This window comes from Lissotriton helveticus, chromosome 3_1, assembly GCF_964261635.1.
Source record: "Lissotriton helveticus chromosome 3_1, aLisHel1.1, whole genome shotgun sequence".
NCBI classification, from domain to species: Eukaryota; Metazoa; Chordata; class Amphibia; order Caudata; family Salamandridae; genus Lissotriton; species Lissotriton helveticus.
The window spans coordinates 1,904,420,190-1,904,440,311 of record NC_136061.1 but is presented as its reverse complement, the minus strand read 5'-3'; the positions used below and the strand labels follow the sequence as shown (position 1 = coordinate 1,904,440,311).

The 20,122-nt window shown below is 41.3% G+C and overlaps 1 protein-coding gene across 1 annotated transcript in view; it reads left to right on the top strand.

The window, feature by feature from the left end:
• SYT12 (synaptotagmin 12) overlaps positions 1-12,090 on the top strand; it is an 866,886-nt gene extending 854,796 nt beyond the window's left edge. The window contains exon 8 of the mRNA XM_078682889.1: positions 6,476-12,090. Within this exon, the coding sequence (XP_078539015.1) occupies positions 6,476-6,649 (174 nt within the window). The 3' untranslated portion in view covers positions 6,650-12,090. The remainder of the gene's footprint in view (positions 1-6,475) is intronic.
• The last annotated feature ends 8,032 nt before the right edge of the window (positions 12,091-20,122 follow it).

Sequence of the window (20,122 nt, the reverse complement as noted above, 5' to 3'; positions counted from 1 at the left end):
ATGTTAAGCCCCCCACCTTGTGTCTCACCTAAATGACCCAGGGCTTTTCAATCTGTGGGACTCGCTCACTTTATCCCCAATGTTACTCTGAAGGTTTTTAACCCTGTACACCCCCACCCATGAACCGGACTCTAGGTTTCCGGTCACAGTATGTATTATACCACAATTGAACGATATTCCTTCAATTCTCCCTCCATACCCCTACTGCTGCGAGCTATCCTAGTCACAACACAACCCCCTCGCTCTTCAGCTCCCCCTCCGTCATTTCTGCTCCACGTAGTCTGGGGGTGGGGGCTGGGGGGGCAGGAACGGACAGCGGGAGGGGGGGCGGGAACGGTTAGACGAACAGCGGGAGGAGGGGGGGGCGGGAACGGACAGCGGGAGGGGGGGGTCGGGAACGGGATAAAAATAAAAAGGAAACAGAGAAAAAGACATTAAGAGCCAAAACGTCAAAATACGTAAACTTACAAAGTAAAAACACATTTATAAACAAAATGCTCCTTACCTGATTGCCTCGTGGGAACTCGAATCTTGCAGCCAACTCCAAAACAAGCACCACGAGCACAGGGAGGGAGGGGGGCGGGAACGGCGCACGGATAGCGGGAGGGGGGGACGGGCACACGGAGAGCGGGAGGGGGGACGGCGGGAGGGGGGACACGGAGGAAGGCAGGACCACACAGCTAAAGGAACGGACAGGAAAGGAACCACTCACCTGGACTTCCTCGGTCGGCGGTCGGCCGCCAAATGGCCCAAACAAACCTCATCCAGCCAAACAAAAAGACCCGCCCACCGCCGCATGACGTGGCCAAAAGAGAAAAATTCTCGGGAACGCCCCCGAATCTGGTCCGGCCTTGACGGACAGATCCGGCACCCAATGGCTAGCCTCCATTTATGGAGCTAGCCAATGAGAGCCGGGGGACGTTCCCGAAGTCCTTATTGTAAGCAAAGGATTTCGCCTGCGCCGAAAAGCTGCGCAGAGCGCAGCCTTCGGCAGGCGAAACACAAAAAAAAGCATGTATGAAGTGCCCTGTGATTGGGAATCAACAGTGGGCTGTACAACATGGCCATTGGGGAAAATATCCCCATGGTAAGTAGATTATGACGATGGAGTGCACTTAACACAAGTTTTTCCAGCGTGAAATGTTTGAATCCTAGAGGGCCAACTAAGCTCTCCCTCCTTAAGAGTTTGATAAACTGAATACTCCTCAATGGGATTATGGTAAACTTCTTATTTACAGCTAAGAAAAACTGTAGTAGCAAGCAGTACATAAATAAAGTAATTACTAGAAAGAGTGTGAGACAAATAGGGAACCTAGCCACATCTTACACACAAGATGCCCTTATCATAGAAGCTTGAGGTACTCTATGCACATGGTATGATTATAAGAAACATCTGCTGAAAGTACATATGCATTAGGAACAAGACAAAAATTTTCAAGCTGACATTAAGTGAACTTAAATACCTGTGGGGTTCAACAGGGAGGGACTGCCGCCACCTTTGGAAAGCACTGCAATGGGTACTCCATACCTGTCATTTTGTATGCGATGGACTAAAGGCATTTTATATAAGAATAGCCCCTCGTACAGTCTTTGCGGGTATATTTACAAGGAGTTAGCGCCACCAGAACGTGGGTCACTTATTGTGACGTTCTAGTGGTGCTATGCCCTTCTCTATATTTACAAAGCGGTGTTAAGGTACTTTTTGTGGCATAACAACGCCTTGTATATACGGCCCCCTACATGCACTTTGCATGAAAGGGGTGCACAATGGTATTGCTGTGGGCATTCCATCGCAACACTCATTGCCTTTTGATGCTGCCCCAGATTTACAAGGATGTGTAAATCTGAGGCAGCTCAGAAAACTAATGCCATGCAATAGTAAATGTTAGAATGGTGCAACAAGGATAAATACTTTTATTTCGGCTTGTTTTTTCTTTTTCTATGTGTGCTGCACAATGCAGCACACATAGAAAGGGCAAAACACCATTAATAATTGTTTTTGTGCAGGAAGGTGTCCCTTCCTGCACATAAACAATCATTAAACAATGACAATTTGCTACTTCTAGCTGTGCCACATTCTGCAGCAAACATAGTAGTAACAAATCGCCATTATTGATTGTTTATGTGCAGGAAGGAGGACCTTACTGCGCATAAACAATCATTCCCTGCAACTCAGGCACCCTTGCACTATGGTGCAAGAGTGCCTGCCTTGGCACCATGCAGTTAATTTTAGCGACAGCGCTAGGGTAAACACAGGGGTGCACCGTATTGTTGTACATACGTTCATGCGTTTTGGAAATGTTGGAGCACGGTGCTGCCAATTTTGGCGCAGCTCCCTGCTCCGGCATCTCCTTATAAATATGCTCCTTTATCTGATCGCTTATTATAACTTTGATCTTCCGTAACAACAATTCAGGGTGCATTCTTTAAATGTTGTTGAAAACTCAGTGAACCTGAAAGTCTGCTTCGATGCCTCTGCCGTCACTCTTATAACACAAAGGTTACTCTGAGGTATCGCTTGTCGCAGCGTATGCACCATCTTCAAGGCAAGCATATACTGGTTCTCATAACACACGTGTACACATCTTGGAAACGGGGAGGCAGTTTGTAACTGTACATTGTCTGGATAACATGAAACGCTGTCTATGCAGCTATGGGGGGATTACGGGTTATATATATGTTTTATATGTTCTATTGCATGTTATTTACCTGATTATCCTTGAATCTGCTATCGGCACCTAACTATACACAAGCACCAGTGCAACCAATGACTTGGGATGGTAACACGTGCACTCGCATGCTGAGGCCAGCATCCACCAATATCTACGCTCCAATGGACACCTAACACTGCGAGATATGAATGGACTACTATGCCCAAAAAGCCCCCTTCTCTCCCCTTCCCTTCTCCACACCCCCTTACCTCAGTATTGGAAATGCGCTGGAAACGCACATATCATGTACCTATGTGAAAACCTAATAAAAACAGATTCACACAAAAAAAGCTTACTAGGAGGATTAAAATAAAATAAAAAAGAACATAAAATACATTTCGGATGCTCTGCTGACTTTTTTGCCTGGAATCCAATTAGTTTCTGACACTGCTGGCTGCCCCCCTCACGCAGTAGTTTCACAACTTTCAAGTTTAGTTGTATTAGTAGCAAAATATTCATGACAAACAAAAGTGACATTTGTTCTCAAGTTTTACTTCCCCACATCTTGGCATGCATACTTTGGCAAAAGTGGCGACTGTTGTGTATTAGGGAGGTCTGTATGTGGCAAACCAAGGGACTCATTGATGGGAATGTCACGCAGTGCAGGGCAGAAACTCCCCTTGATGCGCTGCGTTACAGGAAAAGGGCAAGAATGCACCGTATTTAAAGCAATATGGTTAATTCCTGTCCTTTTCCTTGCACTAGTGCCCTTTTGGCAGCCTAGCATCCAAGCAGCCACCCTTGCACCATGGTGCAAGGGTGCCTGTGTTGTATGGTGCAAGGGTGCTTGTGTTGTATAAAGAAATAATTTTTTTCGCTGGAAGGGACACCTTCCTGCACAAAGCAATCTTGGGAGCAATATTCCTATTTCTATGTGTGCTGCACAATGCTGCACACATAGAAAGAGGAAGCAACAAGGAGAAATAGAGACAAGGAGAAATAGATATATTTCTCCTTCTTACACCTCCCCTGGCAAGGTGTACAATTTTGGCGTATTCCTAGGTTTACAAGTTATTGTAAATCTGAGGATGCGTCAAAATTCATTGGAGTTGTGAGGGAACACCCACGTGATGCCTTTCCAGGGCAGAGTAACGGCCGCTGCGATTTACACTGCATCACATTACTCCAGATTTATGGAGCCACTCAGAACCAAGCAAAGTGGCTTTAGCGTGGCCTAAAAAATGTGTCTTAAGGTTTGCGTTGCTATTGCACCACATTGCATGGTGCAAGAACGATGCAAACAGCCTCAGAAATACACCCAAAGTGTGCAGTTACTGGAGTGATGCCGTATCACACTTCAGTTTCCTACTGTGAGCACTGACTTCATAACCGAGAGACAAGTGAAATGCCCAATGTTGTGAACTACAGGGAGATTATTTTGCTAGGACCAGTCGGTGTTGTGCAAAGGAGGAGCGACATGCGCCGGAAGTGTTGAATGTGGGTGGTGCAGAAAGAGCTTAACCTAACAATCAGCTTTATAAAATGCTGGAGCTCTATCACCATGCAAACTGAACTAAAAGCAGACTGAGAAGCCTCACTAGCATTTAATATTTAATTCCAGTGAAGTGCACATGCTTCCAGCCTACCATTTTATTCACGTTGAATAATAAATTCTTTCCATATTGTCACGCAACAACTGAAAACGCAGAATGAGACTGACAATTTTTAAAATCATATTAACAAAAGAAATGAAAGAAGATTTTGGATAAGTAAAGTATTTGCCAACCATTGGTGGCAATGTATAACACTTTTTTTAGACGGAGTGCATGTGAAAAGGCAGGAGGCAGTCACTCACAGTGCCAGACAATCAATGGATTACCTAGGCAGGACAACTGCCCTATGCTGTATTGTGTGGTGGCTGGAAGCAAAATGTGAATGACAGTCAAACAGACCAATGGTTGAAGGGTCAGGCTCAAACCCGCTCAATATATTTAATATTTTTAATTTTTTTAGAACATGATGCTGGGAAGACAGCTGCCATTAAAGTAATGGGGTAACCCAAAAGGTACTGGACCTGGGTATCAATTGGTATTTAAACAACAATGGTCCAAGACAGCTGCAACTGGCTCTATGCCAGACCTAAAAAGTAAAAAAAAAGGAAAGAACAAAAGAAAAAAGAAATATGGCAAAAAAAGAACTAAGGCAAGAAGGCAAGAAAAAGGGAAATAATGCAAAACAAAGAAGGCAAGAAAGAAAGAAAATAAGGTATAAAGGAAAGAAGGAGGTGAAAGAAGGAAAGAAAGAAAGAAAGAAAAAAGAATAAGAAAGAAAGAGAAAGACTAAAGGACCGAAGGAAAGAAAGAAAGAGAAATACTAAAGGAATGTATGAAAGAATAAAGGAAGACAAAAAAGAGAAGAAACAAAGGAAGATTGAAAGAAGGAAAAACGGCAAAAAGGAAGAAAGGAAAGAAAAAGGAAAGGTGAAGAAAGATGGAACGTAAGAAAGGAAGACAAAAAAGAAAGAAGGAAAAAGGAAAAATAGGACGAAAAGAAAGAAGGAAAGAAAAAGAAAGAAGGAAAGAAAAAGAAAAGAAAGTCAGTAGGTAAAAAAATTGATGGAAAGAAGGAATGAAAGAGGGTTCACAGTATAAAATACTGGATACTAAAACTCAAATTACACCCCACTTATGTTTAAATACAACTGTTGTAAGTGTGATGCAATATAAACACAATAAAGTTAGCTTTTTTTCTGGGAAAAGTTTATTTAAGAACCATTGGTGAAACAGAATCCTGGAACACAATATGGTATGCCATGAAATACCACCAGTCCACCTCAAAAGGAATTTACAACAGCATTGGAAGGAGGCAGGAACTGATAAAGTTGGTATGTGCTCTGCGCTCACTTCAAATGTGTCCTACTATCATATCAGGCAACACTGGCACTAAAGGGACCTAAACTTTGTGCAGATGTCCTTCTTGTGAAAGAGCAAAACACACTCAATCAAAGTGACGTTAACCAGAGGGTTAAAAGACTGACCCATTGCCCCATGCTGTTTGCTGTAGTGGGGGAAAAGGGAAATGGGAATCACACAACAGTAGCCCAAAAGAGAGACAAGGGAGACTGGGAAGGAACATTCACCGCAGATACGTGGCGGAAACATTACAGAGGGACATGACCTGCTCACATACTGCCTCGTGCTGCTTTAAAATGCCCTAGGCCGACTGCCAGCCTGCTCCTTTCTCAAGTAAATCGTACTTTGGCACCCTTTTTCTATTTTTTTAAAGTACTGCTCCAAGAGTGGCATCATCCACCTTGGAATGGTAAATGAAACAAAACTGCTGCTGCGTCATGAAATACGCTAGTCCATTTATTGTGACATGGGCATGCATATACATCATCACAACTTTTGGGACGCTGTTGATTTTTTTTCTCTTTGCTATTGTTAGCTGAACAACATTGATAAAAGACACTCGCATAGCCAATAGGTCTGCACTCCAAACCAAAAAAATTACATGTTGGCTTTGCCAATGCTTGTTGGAAAATCATGTGATATTCTCACTGTGTGTCACGAGAGAATCTGTTGTTTACATTATACTTTGGTATAACATATACAGACAGATTTTTACATTTTTGAAGCTTGTGAATAGTTCACACTGTTCACACGCCTGCATCATTCCTTTTTACAGATGTGCACATATAAACTGTGGTGATGTAAACAGCCAAAATTGCCATAACACTAGTACGCTAATTTATTGTTTTTAGGAGTAGCAGTTCCAGTTGTCTAGACATGAGGATCATAACAACATGTTTTTGTGCTTTTCAGGATCTGTCACTAAGGGTAACAGTAGCAGAGTGCGCTGATGATGGAAAAACGGAAAATATTGGCCATGTCATCATTGGGCCTGCAGTAAGTGGAATGGGCATGACCCACTGGAACCAGATGCTGGCGACCTTGAGGAAACCTGTGTCAATGTGGCACCCCGTCCTACGAAACTGATCGGAAAATCTTATGCACGGTGCCTATGTACTTAGAAAGCTGTAAATAAGATTGTGTATACAACATGCTATGGTACAAAAGTGCCATAGCATTTACGATTTTCTCAAAGATGGAATCTATGGATCTGTCTAGAGTTCCATGGATAAAGAATGCACTTTCAAAGGAACGAAATCAGGGGTATTACCTTTTCGCAAATGAACTATACGCATTAGGTTTCCTTATCATACTCAGATTTGTATAACATGCCACTGACTATTATAACATGCTATAGATATGTTGATGAGCATTGGTCAACCATTTTAAACACTGGCCAGCTAGACACTTAGGCATGGGATTGCGTTCTGCTATTCATTAGAAAGGGCAACATTCATACTCATAACAATATGGGGATAGTCAGTCAAATCTGTTATGTAAGAACAATGGGCCTTATTTAGTTTGTGGTGTAGGGGATACTCCATCAAACATGACAGATATCCTGTCCGCTATATTACTTGTGCCGTATGCTATATTTAATCCACTTGCAATATTGTGGTGAAATCTTCCATGTTTGTAACGGAGTATCCTGTCCGCAAAACTCTACCCCCATGTGTCCAAACACTTCTACATACCATGCCTATACTTTTTTGACATACCATATCTCGTTCTGTGCCCGTCTTCAACATAAACACATATTTATCTAGTTAGATTCAAACTTGTGACTTAGGAAAAGTGAAAACTCTATACAGTTCATTTACCCATAGTGCTAGTAGTTGGTAGAGCAAATAGTGCTTGACCTTTATCCCACTGCAAATAGAAGGCTGGCACTCAGTATTAGAGCAATTTACTTTTTTCGTTGTATAAATTCAACTTAAACACTGCATGAAATTCCACATATGGGTAAATCCCTTACAACTCAAACAATCAAATTTACACTTTGGAATTTCACTATAAGACTTGGAATAAAATTGAACATTCACAGTGAAATGTTATTATGTTTTTAAGGATATTTGATATGTGTATACTCTGCACTTGCCATGTGTTCTCATTTCCTTTTTTATTGTCAAACCCCTCTAGCATTTTTAAATGTACATATTTTGGAAATGTTGAGATGTCTGCAAAAAGGTTTTAAAAATAAGCAAAGCAATAATTATTTACACGTAGGTGATGTATATAATGTAGGTATAAATATATCTAGTGTACTGTTAGTAACATTAGTAACCTTAGTAACCTTTTGTGATTGAAGTCACTTTTTTATACCATGAGCATTCACCAGAAAATTTTGGAATGAAGCATACAGTATATACGGTCTGTTTGCCATGGCTATCAAGCCAGAGGTGCCAAAGGGCAAATACACACTATTGGTTGCTTAAGGTGTCATGCCTTTACTTTGTTTTTTTCTTATGTACCTTCTTGGACCAGAAAAAAACACATTTTTTGAGTGTTAGATGTTAGTGTGGTATGATAAATATATGTATAACTATTCCCTCGATTTACTGCAGTAATATTGTTGGCACCCGCATCATTCCAAAGACAGCAAATTTATACAGCTCTAGCATGTGCGGTGCAGATTTCACTCAGAATATATATCTAATGTTTCTTTACACTGCTTAATATACAGAAAGTTTGAGCTCTGTTTTTGTTTGTGCTCAACCATGGGGCATGTGTAATCACTGATGTAGTAATGTGGCTGAACATACTCTGTTACTACCATGAAGTCTCTTTCTTTGGATGAGGAGGGAGCTATTGCAAGAAGTGTTATTAGGATGTTGAATTACCTCTGGTTTTACATGACCAAAACGTACCTCATTTTTTGTTGTGGCATGCTGTGATATGCTGTGATATTTGTCTGTATTACTAGATGAATTTACAGCAGTCATTTTCTTAATCGCCACATCAAAATACCTTATTTCTAGGGTTTTAGTATGCGAGTACAGATTTAATTCAGAACATAAAAACATTTCTTTACACTACTGAATTCACAGATTCTTGAGCGCTGCTCTTGCTTTTGCTTAACTATGGGGCATGTACAATCACTGACTTAGTAATGTTGCTTCTTTCTCTATACTGCTCAGTTCCTTTTGACTTTTGACAAAGCTCTCAGTTTGACTGCTGAAGATTTCTCAAAGAACCATTTTTTCTTTACCTAATACAATCTCTGCTACTACAAAGAATATGCCGATTTTTTAAAAAGTTTGGTAGTATAGAATGGCAGATAAGGAGAACAAAAGTTGTTTCAAGTGAAGTTGAACATGTATTGTAGGCCCTCTGTGATGGAGAAGGAGCTAATGTGAAAAGTGTTAGGGGTATACAGAAGTAAGGCTTGTTTTACACAGACATACAATATTTGACGTATTTTAGACAGTGTGGTCTTTCAAAAATATTCTGTATAAACACATATACATATATTTATATCAATAAATATGTCTGCGAGAGCACACAAAATATACAAATATATAATATTTATTAATTGTGTTATTGATTATGTCTCTTTATACCACCAATGTGGTATTGCTGCACTTTATACTTGTCAATTATGAATACTAAGCCATTGGATTGTGGCTGCCTAAATAGGGTTGTAACATGAGGATGCATAAAGGAAAAGATAAAATGATTAGGCTCACCTTTAACCCAGAAGGAGAGAGGGATCTATTTCAGGATGGCCGAAGGAATACAAGTTTGAGAGAAGTGTTGGATCTTCATGCATTTTCTTAATATTAGAATGCCAGGGGTTGAGCAGGGCATTCCAGATGTTGGACAGTGACTATGAATGTTGCTGGTACTCCAAATGAGTGGCCAACTCACTAGGCAGACGTATTGTTAAGAATGCCTAGGTGGGTGGCAATGGTCGATATAGTTGGTTCGTTCTGGTTAAGAGCGACTAATTAATTGCAAAGTAAGTTTGTTCCTTGTGTATAGCGAATTAAATACATTGCATAGGTACTTGAACTTGAATCAGTATGTAATTGGGAGGCAAAGCACCATAGATCCCTGGTTCCTTCATCTGAGGCCAGAGACCAGTCTAGAAGATGCTTCTTTAATCCCATATTGTAGACATCTCAGTAATACACACATACATACACCGAAGTCAGAATATTGCTATCAGTAACACAGAATTAGGATGCCTTAATGTCACCACAAAACAAATTCTTTCATTTACTTTGAGTATTGGAGAGGGAGCTACAATGCCTTCCCATGATTTTCTGAGGAAAGAGAGGAGGTCAATACATTAGAAATACATTTAGACAGAGTCAATGATTTGTGATCAAATTCTAAGACAGGTTCAATCAAAGGGCTACAGAGATGTCTTACATCAACATGGTGTAATCTGTGACAGAAGAGGGCACTGGTCAATCTTGCTATAGGCAGAGTTCTGAAAGTGAAGGGGAAAGGGATAGATGATTTTACAGTCCTTTTGAGTGGTATTTAACAATTAACATGGAAGGTGAACAAATGTTTTCTTATGTTAAGTGAAATAATCTTCCCAAGGGCAGATGTACAAAGTCCATTTACTGCTACATATGCAAGATCACGTCAGGCAATCTGCATATGAGATTATCCTGAAGCAAGCAAATAAATGTGGTCATTGATTTATGAAATGGCCAATAGGTCATTTAACGACTTGGACATATCTGCACTCGTTGACAGCCGGGCCAGACTTGAGCACAGATGCTCAGTAACACACCCATTTATAATTGGGCTAATATGACAAGTTAGAAAACTAGCCAAACTCAGACATGTCTGATCATTGATATTCTTAGGCACTGGCATAGTTTATAGTTTGTCATATGGTTAGAAGAAACACATGCTATGACTGAGCAAGTTACTGCCTCATATATCTACGTTATTCAGTGTCTTTAGGTACCCATGTAAAATGTTCTTCAACATTGACACTCGGAGACAGTTTGACAAAGCATTTGATAAAACTGGCCAGATGAATAATAATTACAATGAAATTAAAATTAGGTCTAGTTCAGCTGGTATGATCTTCAAACATACCCTATTAAAATAATTTCTAAAAACAACTGCATTCAGCATCAGAAACGTTATACTAAAAAGGGTTAGCCCCTTGTTTATGTAGGCTTTTCAGTACATTCAATAACAAGACTAGTAAACTTTGAAGGATTTGCAGTTCTAAAAATTATTAGCAAATTGGTGTTGGTAAAATGATGCCAAGCCATTATGCATTATGGGGTGTTTTCTACTCATATTGCTTCCATTTTAACTCTGGCATTGAAGAATCAGCATCTATTAGACAGATATGAAGATGTAATATCAGAACTATGTTGGACATAAAATTGCTAAAAGATTAAATAAATAGTTTTCTGATGTGGCCACCCAATCACAATTATAAATGTTTTATGAACATAAACCTAGGGTATTTTGAATTAGACATGCATATTTTCATATTGTATAAAAGTCTTTAATGTATTAAAAACTTCAGTAGTTCCTTTATCATAAACCTTTTAACATTATTTATCCCGGAATATGACTCATTGAAAAGGTTTCAAACTGTACAGTACATTTATAAGTACGTACAATACTAAGATAACAAAAAAGAAAACATATATAATGAAATGTATTATTTTGATGATGGCCTGATTTGTTATGTGCACATTTAATTTTCAATGTTAGGAATAAATTAACATTAAAGAGTCTTAAAATTAAGCATATATTATAGAACGCAACAACCTAGACATCAAATTATCAAATCCTGCTTGTAGTTTAAATAGAGAAGGGAGATCAAAAGGTTCAAGACTAATTTGAATTAATTCAGTAGAAGTATTGGCATATTTAGTTATGTCATGAGTCACAAATAAATTTTTTGATGGCAAACATATTTCTAAAAAAATTAAAAAATTACAAATTCATAAAAATATTTCTGAAAGATGAAATGTTGCAAATACTTGCTTTTGCAAAAGTGTTTTTTAACAAACTTGTCATTTCTGACCTATTATTCGTGAATAGCCATACACAGTAGTTCTTCCGACTAAATGTGTGTTTAATTATTCTGGGCATTTGGATAAGGAAACGGTGTTGTATTTTGGATTTAATTGATTTAATGCCTTAGTGGATCTTTTCATTTTAATTGAATCAAAAGACACTAGTACAAGTAAACTACAATTATTAGGTTAACAAAATGTCAAATTAAGTTCCACACCTTTTTAATTCCACAAAAAGTTGCAACTTCTGTAATATACATTTGAAGTCATTTGAAGGTAAACAGATACTCAGAGAAATATGATATATTTGAACTATTGTAACATAACAAAGGTATTTAGTTATTTTTCTAAATGTTCTTTGAAAATAACTAATTGTATTACAAGAGCATAAATGCAGTTAGTGAAGCACGTGAATTTCACTACTAAATTTTAATAGGTAGAGAAAATTGCTGGTTGGCTTGGTGTTTAAGAACCTTTTTGTGAATGTAGTCTAAGTGGCGGTTCCTGCTGAGGTGAATTTTAAGAGGCATTTGATAATAACAATGACGTTATATCTGGGCTTGATTTAAGTGTCTCAGCACTGTTTCTTTCAGAAAGGTGTACTTGCAGTGCTTACAGGCGTTCCCGATAAAAGACTACTGTACTGTCTTATTTGTACATGTTCACAGATACTTTCACAGTTGTGCAAACCAATACATATATGCGTGTGCGTGTGTGTGTACAAAACTATTTTGTAACTGGTAAAAACAAGAGATTTCTGAAATTTAAAATTTTTGAGCTTGAGCCTTCAACTAATCTTGTACAGTGAAAACCATGTAACAGAGCCAACCTAATGCTGCTTTGCACTACCTACATCTGCAGGATTTACAACCAGTGCTCTGTGCCAAAGTTCCTGAATCAGTTGTATTACCTGATATATTAACTCAATAAAAATGTAATTTTTAAGTGCATGAGATATTGTTGAAAATTTTATTGACTGTCTGAAATACATGTGTACTTACTATTCTTATAAATAAAATACATCTGATGTTAACCGCATTCTGATGTTTAAGACTTATTTGCACATTGATGCAAAATAATACATGATTTTAATGCTAAAACAAATGGAAGAACTCAAACACACTGTACGAGCTGCCCCGAGTAATCACGGAGCATCACATTCAGCATTTTAATGGGGTGACGTGGTGTACAGGGTCTGATGCCTTTCTATTTATCACTGTCTGGTTTACAAGGAGCAGCTTTGTAGCACAGTCTGTGAATGAACTTTTTCACCAGTCTGTTTCAAGGAAAATTAATGTGCGTATAGTAGCAGCAGACTGACAAAGTTGAGTAACTGAGTCCTATATCAATTTGTGCAGTGTTTTGTGAACTGAACATAATTCTGACATGAAGTCTGTATTTGGTACAATATTTAAAGTTCTGTGCCAGAGAACATGTGTGTAGGTCGCCGCACACTAATTCTTAGTGTGTGTTTTCAAACATTAGTTGGTGTAGCAGCACAATTAGACAGTGTGTGTTTTGACCAATTTCCCGCTCTGTGCACACAAAATATGCCTGTAATATTTACAAATGATAATAGTAAGTCGCTGCACAATGGCACAAAGCCTTTGTTTAATACTATTTACCGCTCTGTGTCAAAAAAACGGGCAATATCTTGTAACACAAAGACACAAAGTCAGTGATTCAAAGCATTCATTGCGTGTGTCACAGAACCAGGGTGCAAATAGGCACACATTGATATGCAATCATTTTAGATCATTAGCCCAGAGCCTGGGTGTAAGTAGTTGCACAAAGACATAAATCTTTCATCCCTGTGTGCCTGTCAACCACGCATAAGCAATGCCATACCTCCTTAACACGAACTCTGTGATGTGAACCATGGATTGCTCAGAGAATTAGTAATGAAGCAGCAAACTGATACAGAATATGTGATTTAGGCAAAGGGACAACGATCAGGGGAGTCTGGAAGGCTAGGGCCCTTTGAACCTTTACGTTTACACTATCCCCTTTCCATCTTGGGACATCTGGCTTCAGTAGAACTGTGAATACAATCCATGCTGATGATTCACTTCAGAACTACAATGCTTAAGGCAAGATGTATGACCCACCAATTTGCGAGTTGCAAATTGCGTTGCCTTTGCGACTCATAAATTGGGATGCACAACAGTGTCTGAGACACTGTTTGCAATTCCTAATTGGGTCGCAAATTGCTTGCCTCATGCATATTAAGGAGGCTGTCTCAATTTGTGACCCCATTGGGAATGGCTGAAACTCCCAGGGATGATGGCCTGCTGGGGTCAGCAGACCACCATGTCTTGGACTGTTTTTAAATAAAGTAGTTTTTAAAAAATGCAGCCTGTTTTACTTAAAGGAAAACGATGCATTTCAAAATGAAACTTTTCAGTTACATTTTTTAAGGGCAGGCAGTGATCCCTGGGACCACTGCCTGCCCTTAAAAAATATTTTTAGAGCCACTCACAAGAGGGGGAGGGGTCCCCTGGGGACCCCTTCCCATTTGCGAGTGGTTTACCACCCTTCTGTGATGGGTGGTAAACTGTGACTGCTTTGCGACCTCAATCACGGTCACAAAACAGTCATATATAACCTCAGGATTCCCCATTAGGAAGGGACATCCTTGGAACGCCCCTTCTTAATAGCGAGTCGCTAATCCTATTTTGCGTGTCGCAAAGTGATTTGCAACCCGCAAAATAGGAAGGGTACATGGGTCGCACGTTTTTTGCTGTCGCAAAAGGGTTTAAAACCCATTTGTTTCCACAAAAAAATTTAGTACATCTGGCCTGAGAGGATCAGTGGTCGAAGTGGGTGAGGGCCCGTATTTTTTATTTTTTTAAAACTGTTCTACTTTTTGTGAAAAGACAACCGTCCTGGGACAACTAATCAGAGAGTTGAAAAGTTTCAGCCGAAGTGTAAGGCTGGGAGTCTATTGTGCTGTGAAACCAAGGGAGGGGCAGACAGCTAAAAAAAGCCTTCTTACCAGGGTGCCTGCTTGCCTGAAAGAAATGTAAATGTAAATGTGCGCTACTGGCTAATCTGCAAATATAAAGGTTGCTTGGAAGACAGTATTGGCTTTAACACAAAAAACTTGAATCTTCCTGATGTCACACATTTATTCTTTTTGAGAGGTATTGTAAGGGAGCTAACCGGTGAACAGTGAAGTGCGTGCTTTTCAAAGACAGTTATGAAAAATTGAACAACATACAGCCTGAACATTAATAAAAATCTATATTCTGGAAGCACTTATGTTATCTTAAACCTTTTTGCACATTTTTTAGCAGCCTATCTTATAATCGTGTAATGCAAGTTTCAAATATTGAAATATATTCAAAGTGCTTTCTGTCTTAGACTGACCTCGTAGCACTAAACGTACACAAGTCACTATTCTCCACTGCACCAAACAGGTTTCCATTTTGTACCTCTCTTGTTACACACACCGACCTCTGGAGTGCATTAACTAATAGAGGTTTCATAATGTACGATAGTCCATTTCTTACTGATTAACTTAACTTGCATTTATTTTTCATTTAAGCTGTGCTTATTTTATATGTAGCTACCTGATGGTGAAAGACCAAAAGCAATTACAGAATACTTTGGGTTTATTTAGCCACAATTTTCACCCAGCCTTTGCGTCCCTCTCAATTGATCGCAGCTTCACAGTTCCTACACATTTTTTAACGCACTTCAACCACTGGAGAGGAGGCTTCCAATTAATGCTTATTTGGTAATTATGTAAAGAACTAATCAGGCTCTCTTGTCTATCTCTCTCTCTTTCTCTCTCTCTACCTCTCCCCCTCTATTGGCCACAGTTTCTCTCTCCCAGTTCCTTTCTCTTTCCCTTTTATTCTCTATCTCTGTCTCTAATTTTTTCTTTCTTTCTCTGACGATATACAGCTGTTCTGTTGCTTTTTTAAGCTGAAGAACAATGTCATTTCAACATTCTTGTATTTTGGTGGGGGAAAGTTATACAAGAAATCAGAAATAATACCTACAGCCATGTGGATTTTTTAGTTTTGCTGTTGTCCCTCCTTCAGTATATTGATATGTTGTTTACTTACTTCTTCTGCGGAATACTACATTCTGTCGAATTCCTTTCAATTCAACATTTTAAGCTGTACTTCTTTATGAAGCCACATATTTGATTTCAGGACTCAAGGGCCTTAATAAGACTAGAAACAACGATGGAAGCACACTGCTAGCCTCTCCTATGGATCGCCCCTCTGCATTCTGGTATATGCAGTGCGTGTAACTTGAAGAATTTGGGAAAAAGTTTGTGAGTGTTTCACCAAAGTAGGTGCAAGTAAGTACTTGATATTTCCAGAATCTCCAGACACGAGACATGGCTTGTGTTTCGGGATAGTATCCCTCATCAGTAGAGAAAAGTTCTGGGGTGGTTGAGAAGGCCGCCAAACAACCGTCACAGGCTTCGTTGCGTCTTAGGCGCGCAGGTGCATCTCCAAAAGCTCGTCAGCTTAGGGGCTCACGGGAGCCCTTTTAACAGGAAACAACGATGGGAGCACACTGCTAGCCTCTCCTCCGGATCGCCCCTCTGCATTCTGGTATATGCCATGCGTGTAACTTGAAGAATTTGCGAAAAAGTTTGTGAGTGTTTCACCAAAGTTGGTGCAAGTAAGTACTTGATATTTCCAGAATCTCTAGACACGAGATATGGGTCGTGTTTCGGGATAGTATCCCTCATCAGTAGAGAAAATTTCTGGGGTGGTTGAGAAGGCCGCCAAACAACCGTCACAGGCTTCGTTGCCTCTTAGGCGCCCAGGTGCATCTCCAAAAGCTCGTCAGCTTAGGGGTTCACGGGAGTCCTTTTAACAGGAAACAACGATGGGAGCACACTGCTAGCCTCTCCTCCGGATCGCCCCTCTGCATTCTGGTATATGCAGTGCATGTAACTTGAAGAATTTGGGAAAACTTTTGTGAGTGTTTCACCAAAGTTGGTGCAAGTAAGTATTTGATATTTCCAGAATCTCTAGACACGAGACATGGCTCGTGTTTCGGGATAGTATCCCTCATCAGTAGAGAAAAGTTCTGGGGTGGTTGACAACGTCACAGGCTTCGTTGCCTCTTAGGCGCGCAGGTGCATCTCCAAAAGCTCGTAAGGTTAGGGGCTCACGGGAGCCCTTTTAACAGGAAACAACGATGGGAGCACACTTCTAGCCTTTCCTCTGGATCGCCCCTCTGCATTCTGGTATATGCAGTGCGTGTAACTTGAAGAATTTGGGAAACAGTTTGTGAGTGTTTCACCAAAGTAGGTGCAAGTAAGTACTTGATATTTCCAGAATCTCTAGACACGAGACATGGCTCGTGTTTCGGGATAGTATCCCTCATCAGTAGAGAAAAGTTCTGGGGTGGTTGAGAAGGCCGCCAAACAACCGTCACAGGCTTCGTTGCCTCTTAGGCGCCCAGGTGCATCTCCAAAAGCTCGTCAGCTTAGGGGCTCACGGGAGCCCTTTTAACAGGAAACAACGATGGGAGCACACTGCTAGCCTCTCCTCCGGATCGCCCCTCTGCATTCTGGTATATGCCATGCGTGTAACTTGAAGAATTTGCGAAAAAGTTTGTGAGTGTTTCACCAAAGTTGGTGCAAGTAAGTACTTGATATTTCCAGAATCTCTAGACACGAGATATGGGTCGTGTTTCGGGATAGTATCCCTCATCAGTAGAGAAAATTTCTGGGGTGGTTGAGAAGGCCGCCAAACAACCGTCACAGGCTTCGTTGCCTCTTAGGCGCCCAGGTGCATCTCCAAAAGCTCGTCAGCTTAGGGGTTCACGGGAGTCCTTTTAACAGGAAACAACGATGGGAGCACACTGCTAGCCTCTCCTCCGGATCGCCCCTCTGCATTCTGGTATATGCAGTGCATGTAACTTGAAGAATTTGGGAAAACTTTTGTGAGTGTTTCACCAAAGTTGGTGCAAGTAAGTATTTGATATTTCCAGAATCTCTAGACACGAGACATGGCTCGTGTTTCGGGATAGTATCCCTCATCAGTAGAGAAAAGTTCTGGGGTGGTTGACAACGTCACAGGCTTCGTTGCCTCTTAGGCGCGCAGGTGCATCTCCAAAAGCTCGTAAGGTTAGGGGCTCACGGGAGCCCTTTTAACAGGAAACAACGATGGGAGCACACTTCTAGCCTTTCCTCTGGATCGCCCCTCTGCATTCTGGTATATGCAGTGCGTGTAACTTGAAGAATTTGGGAAACAGTTTGTGAGTGTTTCACCAAAGTAGGTGCAAGTAAGTACTTGATATTTCCAGAATCTCTAGACACGAGACATGGCTCGTGTTTCGGGATAGTATCCCTCATCAGTAGAGAAAAGTTCTGGGGTGGTTGAGAAGGCCGCCAAACAACCGTCACAGGCTTCGTTGCCTCTTAGGCGCCCAGGTGCATCTCCAAAAGCTCGTCAGCCTAGGGGCTCACGGGAGTCCTGTTAACAGGAAACAACAATGGGAGCACACTGCTAGCCTCTCCTCCGGATCGCCCCTCTGCATTCTGGTATATGCAGTGCGTGTAACTTGAAGAATTTGGGAAAAAGTTTGTGAGTGCTTCACCAAAGTTGGTGCAAGTAAGTACTTGATATTTCCAGAATCTCTAGACACGAGACATGGCTCGTGTTTCGGGATAGTATCCCTGATCAGTAGAGAAAAGTTCTGGGGTGGTTGGAAGGCAGCCGAACAACCGTCACAGGCTTCGTTGCCTCTTAGGCGCGCAGGTGCATCTCCAAAAGCTTGTCAGCTTAGGGGCTCACGGGAGCCCTATTAACAGGAAACAACGATGCGAGCACACTGCTAGCCTCTCCTCCGGATAGCCCCTCTGCATTCTGGTATATGCAGTGCGTGTTACTTGAAGAATTTGGGAAAAAGTTTGTGAGTGTTTCACCAAAGTTGGTGCAAGTAAGTACTTGATATTTCCAGAATCTCTAGACACGAGACATGGCTTGTGTTTTGGGATAGTATCCCTCATCAGTAGAGAAAAGTTCTGGGGTGGTTGAGAAGGCCGCCAAACAACCGTCACAGGCTTCATTGCCTCTTATGTGCGCAGGTGTATCTCCAAAAGCTCGTCAGGTTAGGGGCTCACGGGAGCCCTTTTAACAGGAAACAACGATGGGAGCACACTGCTAGCCTCTCCTCCGGATCGCCCCTCTGCATTTTGGTATATGCAGTGCATGTAACTTGAAGAATTTTGGAAAACGTTTGTGAGTGTTTCACCAAAGTTGGTGCAAGTAAGTATTTGATATTTCCAGAATCTCTAGACACGAGACATGGCTCGTGTTTCGGGATAGTATCCCTCATCAGTAGAGAAAAGTTCTGGGGTGGTTGAAACCGTCACAGGCTTCGTTGCCTCTTAGGCGCGCAGGTGCATCTCCAAAAGCTCGTCAGGTTAGGGGCTCACGGGAGCCCTTTTAACAGGAAACAACGATGGGAGCACACTTCTAGCCTTTCCTCTGGATCGCCCCTCTGCATTCTGGTATCTGCAGTGCGTGTAACTTGAAGAATTTGGGAAAAAGTTTGTGAGTGTTTCACCAAAGTAGGTGCAAGTAAGTACTTGATATTTCCAGAATCTCTAGACACGAGACATGGCTCGTGTTTCGGGATAGTATCCCTCATCAGTAGAGAAAAGTTCTAGGGTGGTTGAGAAGGCCGCCAAACAACCGTCACAGGCTTCGTTGCCTCTTAGCGCCCAGGTGCATCTCCAAAAGCTCGTCAGCTTAGGGGCTCACGGGAGTCCTGTTAACAGGAAACAACGATGGGAGCACACTGCTAGCCTTTCCTCCTGATCGCCCCTCTGCATTCTGGTATATGCAGTGCGTGTAACTTGAAGAGTTTGGGAAAAAGTTTGTGAGTGCTTCACCAAAGTTGGTGCAAGTAAGTACTTGATATTTCCAGAATCTCTAGACACGAGACATGGCTCGTGTTTCGGGATAGTATCTCTCATCAGTAGAGAAAAGTTCTGGGGTGGTTGAGAAGGCCGCCAAACAACCGTCACAGGCTTCGTTGCCTCCTAGGCGCGCAGGTGCATCTCCAAAAGCTCGTCAGCTTAGGGGCTCACGGGAGCCCTTTTAACAGGAAACAACGATGGGAGCACACTGCTAGCCTCTCCTCCGGATCGCCCCTCTGCATTCTGGTATATGCAGTGCGTGTAACTTGAAGAGTTTGGGAAAAAGTTTGTGAGTGCTTCACCAAAGTTGGTGCAAGTAAGTACTTGATATTTCCAGAATCTCTAGACACGAGACATGGCTCGTGTTTCAGGATAGTATCCCTCATCAGTAGAGAAAAGTTCTGGGGTGGTTGAGAAGGCCGCCAAACAACCGTCACAGGCTTCGTTGCCTCTTAGGCGCGCAGGTGCATCTCCAAAAGCTCGTCATGTTAGGGGCTCACGGGAGCCCTTTTAACAGGAAACAACGATGGGAGCACACTGCTAGCCTCTCCTCCGGATCGCCCCTCTGCATTTTGGTATATGCAGTGCATGTAACTTGAAGAATTTGGGAAAACGTTTGTGAGTGTTTCACCAAAGTTGGTGCAAGTAAGT